At 43.8% G+C, this 8,248-nt stretch overlaps 1 protein-coding gene across 1 annotated transcript in view; it reads left to right on the plus strand.

Annotated features, from left to right (window-relative positions):
- Positions 1-8,248, plus strand: part of EPHB6 (EPH receptor B6) — a 57,471-nt gene that overhangs the window by 13,199 nt on the left and 36,024 nt on the right. The window contains exon 3 of the mRNA XM_009328566.1: positions 2,241-2,937. Coding sequence (XP_009326841.1) covers positions 2,241-2,937 — 697 coding nt within the window. The remainder of the gene's footprint in view (positions 1-2,240; positions 2,938-8,248) is intronic.

Genomic DNA, 8,248 nt, shown 5'->3' on the forward strand with positions numbered 1-8,248 from the left:
TGGAATTGCCTGCTCCTGTGCTTCTAAAAGGTGGTTCTTAAAAACTGACCAGCACTCATGGACTTCTAAGCCCTCAAAAGCAGATTCCCAGGGGACACTGCTAAGTAGCTCCCTGAATAGCTTAACGTTTGCTCTTTTGAAATCCAGGGTAGAAACTCTGCTGTCCTTTTTTCTCATTACACCAAAAACTTTAAACTTAACCATTTCGTGATTGCTGTGGCCAAGACAGCCACCTAGCATCACATCTCCCACAAGTCCTTCTCTATTCACAAATAGCAAGTCTAGGAGGGCATCTTTCCTACTTGGCTCACTGAGTTCTTGTGACAAGAAGTTTTCTTCTCCAAACCTCAGGAGTTTCTCAGACTTGCTCGTCACAGCAGTGTTGTATTCCCAGTTGATGTCTGGGAAGTTGAAATCTCCCATATGGACAAGGGCTACTGATCCAGAGATTTCTCCTAATTGCCTATAGAATAACTCATCAGTGCTAACATCTTGGTTGGGTGATCAGTAGTAGACACCCACTACAACATCTCCTTTGTTTTCCCTTCCCCTAATCCTCACCCAGAGGCTCTCAACCACATAATCACTAACTGTAAGGGCTGTACAATCAAACCTCTCCCTTATGTACAGTGCAACTCCTCTACCTCCCCTGTCCTGCCTGTCCCTCCTGAACAGCCTGTAGCCTTCCATCCCAGCACTCCAACTGTGGGACTCATTCCACCAAGTCTCACTAATACCAATGATATCGTAGCTCATGGGAACTGACCAACGCTTCCAGTTCATCCTGTTTATTTCTCATACTGCGTGCATTAGTGTACAAGCATTTCAGATGTGCTCCTGAGCCCTCCATGCTCCCAGGAGCAGCATAAATCCTCCCACTAGCATTATCACCCTCAGGTGATGCTGTGCCAACCCTTGGCTTACCTTCAGCTCTCCTGTTATAGTATTCCCCCCCCATCAATTCTAGATTAAAGCCCTCTCAATCAGTCCTGCCAGCTTATGAGGAAAGATATGTTTCCCCCATTGGGGCAGATGGATCCCGTCAGGCCCCAGCATACCTTGTGCCTCAAAGACTCTTCCATGGTTTTAAAACCAAAATTTTTGGTGGAGGCACCAGCCCTGAAGCCAGGTATTGATATCCTGGGATCGCCTGTTTCTTGCAAAGTCTCTCCCCATTACAGGGAGTATTGAGGAAAACACTACCTGTGCTCCTTATTTTTTTAGCATTCTTCCCAGGGTCCTGAAATCTCTTTTGATCAACCTTAGACTTTTTGTTGCGACATCATTAGTACCCACATGAAAGAGCAGGAGTGGATAATAGTCTGAAAGCTGTATTAAGATCTTCCATCGTCTGGTGACATCCCTAATCTGGGCCCCAGGGAGGCAGCAAACTTCCCTGAAACGACGGTCCAGTCTGCAAATGGGTGCTTCCGTTTCACACAGGAGGGAGTCACCCATGACCATAACTTGCTGTTGTTTCTTCTCGGCACTGGTCTTAATGCAGGTCTTGTTGCGAGGAGTTGGTCAATTTGACCTTGGCAAGAGTGCTTGCACAGGTTCCTTCTCTTCTATCTCATTATGCGCTTCGTCTGTCACACCCAGGGCCTCGTACCTATTCTGTAAAGCTAGTTGAGAGGGTAACGGCGGGTTTCTCTTACAGCTCCATGCAGTAACCTGCCCCCACCCCTCCCTATCCCTCCCTTGTGTCTTCCTCCTGGCACAAAACAGCTCCTGGACCTGCCCGTGTAGTGGCCATGCTGAGTTGGCTTGTTTGCATCAGTGATAGCAGAGCACAGCTCCAGCTGTGATAAAGTTGGGTAGAAGGGACTTCTGCTTTAATGTTTTCTCCAAAGAACAGTGTCTTGTTTCTCTGTCTCATTTGTTTGTGTTGTGAGTCTTGTCTCTGGAGATAAGAGATGGGGAAATAGGAGGGAAGAAAGTGTGAGTCTCTGATTTTAAGATTCTCAATGCCATGTAACAGGTTTGCATGAATTATGTTTTCTGTCACAACAGTTCTTATTTGCAGGCTTTAACAGCTCTTCTTTAAAGGGTCATACTTTGTCCTGTCTAGAGTGCTGTGCTGCACGTGCCATCATCAGGTTCAAGTCTTGTCATAGACATGGCAAGGAGAAGGGAGGGGAAGAAGAAGGTCTGTCCTGTATTTTTGGTGCAGTTGAACACTGAATCCATATTTTTTTTACTGTTTCTTCTTCCTTTTCTCTCCCATATATCCATTATAGTGGGATGAGGTAAGTGTCCTGGATGACAAGAAGCGCCTGATCCGAACCTTTGAAGTCTGTAATGTGGCTGAACCAGGTCAGAATAACTGGTTGCGTACTCACTTCATAGAGCGACGCGGAGCCCACCGAGTCCATGTCCGCCTCCGTTTCTCAGTGAGAGACTGTGCCAGCATGCGCACTGTGGCCTCTTCTTGCAAGGAGACTTTCACGCTCTACTACCACCAGTCAGAGGCTGACATAGCCTCTCAGGAGCTGCCAGAGTGGCGTGAGGGCCCCTGGACCAAAGTGGATACTATTGCAGCTGATGAAAGCTTTTCCCAGGTGGACAGCACTGGGAAGGTGGTAAAGATGAACGTTAAAGTACGTAGCTTTGGGCCACTCACCAAGCATGGCTTCTACCTGGCCTTCCAGGACTCAGGAGCCTGCATGTCCCTGGTGGCTGTCCAAGTCTTCTTCTACAAGTGCCCAGCTGTGGTGAAAGGATTTGCCTCCTTCCCTGAAACTTTTGCTGGAGGGGAGAGGACCTCACTGGTGGAGTCACCAGGGATGTGTGTACCAAATGCTGAAGAGACAAGCATGACTGGGTCTTCAGGTGTTCGGTTGCACTGCAATGGAGAAGGGGAGTGGATGGTGGCCATTGGACGTTGCACCTGCAAGGCTGGCTACCAGCCTGTTGATGATGAACGAGCCTGCCAAGGTGAGAGGCCCTTTTTCCCCACCCCTTAGGCAGGCACTTCTTTGTTGGTTCTCTGTATTAGTAGTATTTGGCATTTGCCAAAAGTTCACAGAGCTAGGAGATTAAATCTTTTCTCACTAGCAGCCTCTTCTGACACTTTTAGTGCCTCAGACTGGAGCTAGAGCAACCACTTCTTGGTGCTAAGAACATGGTTGGGAGCTCCACGCAGGCCTTAGTTCAAGCTGCCACCAGAGACAGCCTGTTAGGCTACATATACAGAATTAGCAGGAGTTGTAACTAGCCAGCTCTAACATAGTTCCACTTCTTTACCAAGAGGCAACAGCATTAGAGGAGGGATGCCACATGGAACAAAGCTGAGCCCAGAGCTGATACACTCTACCATCCTAACTAGTTTGGACCCTTTTGCAGTGCTGTTGGAACTAGTGATAAAAAAACGAAAGGGGAAATGGCAGCAGCCTGATCATGGGACAGGGGACATGCAGCAGGGATCTATGAGCCTGGCTCGGTAAGAAAAAACAGTCATAATGGTATTATCATTATCTCTAATGTGCTCTCTGCTCTGGGGCCCATGGTATTTCTGTGACATGCTTGTAGGAGGAAGTAGAATAAATTACGTATCACCCAGTAATGGTACTGGGCCAAAATCTGGCCAAGCCTGAACACCCAGTCTAATGTCATGACTCTCTTCCTATCTCAAGCTTAAGACAGTCCATTAGACCAAATTGCTCATGTTGGTTATATAATTTTGTGTATAATGTTCTTCTGGTCCTTCCTTGGTTTTAATATGCATCTATGCAAGATCTCTCAGCAATGTAAATTGTTGCTGCACCACACTTAGTACTCTAAAAAATTAAATGCAATGTGGAACCCCATTTTGGCTGCAGACAATTTTAAAGTTGGATTGTAATTTATTCAAATAAGAGTTCAACTGGGATATTGAGAGTACAAATATTATGGTTAACACCAAGTGCACATATAATGGATAGTTAATGGTTGTCAATATGTTACCTTAAATTCCTGTTTCATGAAGTAACTGGGGTCATGCAAAATAACTTTATTAAAATACAGTTCATTGTGTTGGAGACTTATAAAGCAATTAATATTGGTAAGTGCTTTTTATTTCTTTAAGCTTTAAGAATTATTAAAATGCGTGCGCCTTTTTATCCTGCTCATCCTGAAAGAAATGTAACTACATTCATACAGTGCTGCTCCTGAGACAGAAAGCTCAGATGGACATAGAGCAGCTCTATATGGCACTAGCTTTGTTGTCTGCATCAGTAGCGTGACTAGTTCACAATCCAGGTAAACTGCCAGTCAATAATTTAGTATCAGGTAGTAGTCTCAAGCACTCAAAAAATATGGAAATTAGGCTTGGCAAATAAAAATAGGGATTTTTTAAAAATCTATCTTCCCTTTTTTGTAGCGTTCAATGAAAGCTGATACTCCCTTGCAACCCCATTATCACAGAAGCTGGAGATAGATGAAAATGGTAAATATTTTAAGGAATAACAGAAATAATGACAGTCTATCAAACTACAAAACACTGTTCCCATCATTGACTTCCCGAGATTCCATGAGCAGCTTAGAACAGCCAAAGACAACCAAATAAGGAACCTTAATGTCAGAAGGTATTTTTTTTCATCATGTTTCTCGTAAACTCCTCTGGCTTGATCACCATTCCTCATCCCTTCTCCTGCTAACAATATGTTGCTGTTCTGTCTGAATGGAGCCACGTTCAGTTAGTGTAGTTTGTCCCCTTGCTTGGTGTTTCTTTGTGTGGAGTCCTTTCCAGGACTTCTCCTCTGTATGTTCTCCCTTCTTCCTAAGAACAGAAGTACACTGTGATACAGAGTTGCTACAGTGTTCTATATGAAATATGGAAGAAAAGCAGTAGCTCAAGGGCAGATTTCTACTGATGATCCTGCAGAGAGCTCTTCTTAATAAGACTGAAGAATGAACCAAGGATAGGAAGGAGAAGCAAGTTTCCTTCTTATACTTTAGTAGAAGAGTGTGTGGGCGCTGCCTTCCCCCTCACCATATGAAAGCCTGTGGAGTCCTTCCTGGACCAGCTGTTACCTCTTTATTTAGAACAAAGAATCTGACAAGAACCATTCTGAGCAGATAGATAGAAAGCCCTTTTTTCCCTGCCCTCTACCATGAGTTAAGATACTTTCTTTCATTAGATTCGTAAGACTGCCTGCTGTTTCTTACTATATGGCCAGTTTCTCCAGCTAAATAGAAGAGTGAAACAACATCCTTTAGGAAGCTCTCTAGGTGATGTGGGATGTGGTGTGTGTGGGATTCACTTTTGACTTTATCCAAGTAGACTTCTTCTCATGCTGAACAGTCAGAAAGGAGAATGACAGTTTACAGAGGAAAAAGAAAGGTTGGGACCATAGCTCCTTTTCTTTCTGTAGATGTATGCACACAGGGTGCCTTGCCTTGCGAGGTTTCCTGCAACCCTGTTTTTCCATGTAGAAGGTCAGAAGTGCAAAGTTCTGGGTGATTAGGCCATCCTAGGCTATTGGTTCCCAAAATTCTGGACTGATTAGCTGTTCTCCCACGTCTTCTCTCAGATTGACAGATTCATTACTGAAAACAGTTGTTCCTGGCTTCCATACCCACAAACCATTTTGCAATATAATGTGTTTCTTGGGATTCACTGCCCACTGCTTATCATCACCTTTTAGCTAAAAGTCACATGGGATTTAAGCTACCAGATGCTTTTGAAAATAATACTTAGAATTCATGACTGAGACATTTTTAAAAATATTTCAAAAATGACAATGTGGAGAAAAAAAGAGAAGATATATGACTACTTGATAAGTGCTAAGCTGACTTCCAAATGAAGAAGTAAGGTAAACTTTTAGCTTGAAAGATCACTGAAATAGAACTATTAATTTAATAATACGAAGTTTATCTTTTTTTTTCTTTCAAGTCCAAATAGAAATTAATTCCAAGTCAGTTCTGCCAGTCAAGTTCTATGTCTGTTTTTCTACTCAGTCCCATAGCAGTATCCAATATGATGTTTGTCCCGCATCACTGAAAATGTGGCATTACTGTACCAGTATACCCCTACAACTGCAATTATCCTCCAGCTGCTGTTTCTGTAGCTCAGAAGACTGACTTTTCTCCCTTTATCCAGCTTTGATGTCTGAGGGAGAGGGGATCAGAGGACTGTGGGAGAAAAACATAGATGGAACCATATTTAGAAAGGGATAGAGTGGAGGGAGCTATTTCAATCATGAGATTGGGGGCAGGTCTTTGCATCCTTGGTGAAGTCCCCTTGTTGGACTTGGCCTGCTGATCCCCTTGTTGGGTATCATAGTGTCTTGGGTTTACGTGGCAAGGTTCTGGTAGTGGTGGGGGCTGATGGGGTGGCTTCTGTGGCAGGAGGGCAGGGGCTGTCCCATGCCAGACATAGTTTTTTCCAGACAGCTCTGCAATGGATCCACCACAGGACAGAGCTGAGCCCGTTAGCCATGCATGTGACACCTCTGTACAGACTTATTTGAGAAGGGGCAGAAAACACCAGCCAGAGAGAGGAGGAGGGAACAAAAAGAGTGAGAAACGGCAGAGGGAACACCAAGGTTAAAAAAGGAGGAGGGGAGGTAGTCCAGGCACTGGAGCAGATATTCTCTGCAGCCTGTGGAGGATTCCATGCCAGAGCAGATGGATGTTTCCTGAAGGAACTGTGGCTCTTGGAGAGCCCACACTGGGGCAGGGGAAAATTGTGAGAGGGAGAGTGACAGAGAAACTGCACACCCCATATCCTACCCTGTGATGCTTGGGTGGAGTAGAATAGTTTGTAGTGAAAAGAGTTAAGTTGAGCTTTGGGAGAGGGAGGAGGAAAGATGTTGTTTTAATGTTTGGTTTTGTTTTCTCAATACCCAAATCTATTTTAATCAGCAATAAATTAAATTAACTTTCCCCAAGCCAATTCTGTTTTGCCTGTGGTAGTAATTGGTAAACAGTCTCCCTGTCTTTATCTCTGCCCACGAGCTTTCTCATCCTATTTTTTCCCTATGTCTTGCTGAGGAGGGGGAGTGAGAGAGTGGCTGGTTGGGCATTTGGCTGTGTGCCAAGGTTAACCCACCACACGGCTTCTTCTCCTCTCTTCTTTCCTTGGATGTTTCTGAGGGTGTTGAGGAAGGAAAAGGTCTGCCTGTCTTCTGTAGTAGCTGTAATTGGCTCTTCTTCTGTAGGATGCAAGGGTGTATGAAGAAGTCAGACGGAGAAGAAGATTCCATAAAATTACCCATGTCCTGTGGCCATATGTAGTCCCTTCTGATTGCAGAAGGAATCACATCTGTATTACTGATAACTGCAGGAGCTAGTAACTGTGCACACAGCTGTTTGAGGGCTCTTTTGGGAAGAATATTGCACGATTATTTTTGTGTTATTAAAAGATGCCTTTCCTCACCAGCCTGGATAAACTTTTTTCAGTGTGTGAGGCTAAAAAAATGCTAAGATTTATGTTAAAGCATAAGGTTCAGTAGTGTGCTAAAACTATGCATATACTATTAGCAAAAAAAAAAATACAATAAGCTCTTCTCAAATTTTAATCGCTTAAAGGGTGCTTCCATTAAAACCATAGAATAATTTACATTGCAGGGACCTGTGGAAGTCATCTGCTCCAACCCCATGCTCAAATCAGGACCAAATTGGGTTAGGTCACTCAAGGCCTATTCTAGTCTAGTTTTCATTATTCCTAAAGATCAAGATTCCACAATGTCCCTGGGCAACTGTTCCAATGTTTGACAACACCCATGGTGAAATTTCTTTTTCCTATATAGAAGGAGATTGTAATAAGATGTAATAAGAGATTATTACAACTTGTGTCCCTTGTCTCATGTTCTACCACCTTGTGCCTACACCTTCTTTGTATCCTCCCATTAGGTGGCCGATGCCAGCCCTAAGTTCCCCCTGACCCCAGCCTTCTCTTTTTTAAAATGAACAAAGCCAGTGTCTTAGCCTCTCCTGAGTAAGAGCTTTAACTTTGAGGTAAACTCACAGTTGATAATAATGTTTGGTGCCTTGTGCAAGATTACCTGTTTATATTTTTTTTTCTTACGTATTGCTCCTTTCATCAGCTTCTCCAGCCTTATTCTGCTACATGCATATACTTTTGGTGCTTTTTCAAGTAGTTTGCTGCTTTTCCTATATCCAGTGGTTGCTCTCTACTCATATTCCATCGTTCCCCTGCCCAAATCTTTCATCTCTTGTTTTGCCTTTCTTCACACAACCTGTTCCCTGGCAGTCCTCCCAATATATAACTAGCTAGTAATTGCTTCAGCTCCACCTCTTTTAC

Source organism: Pygoscelis adeliae, unplaced genomic scaffold, assembly GCF_000699105.1.
Source record: "Pygoscelis adeliae isolate BGI_AS28 unplaced genomic scaffold, ASM69910v1 Scaffold120, whole genome shotgun sequence".
NCBI lineage: Eukaryota > Metazoa > Chordata > Aves > Sphenisciformes > Spheniscidae > Pygoscelis > Pygoscelis adeliae.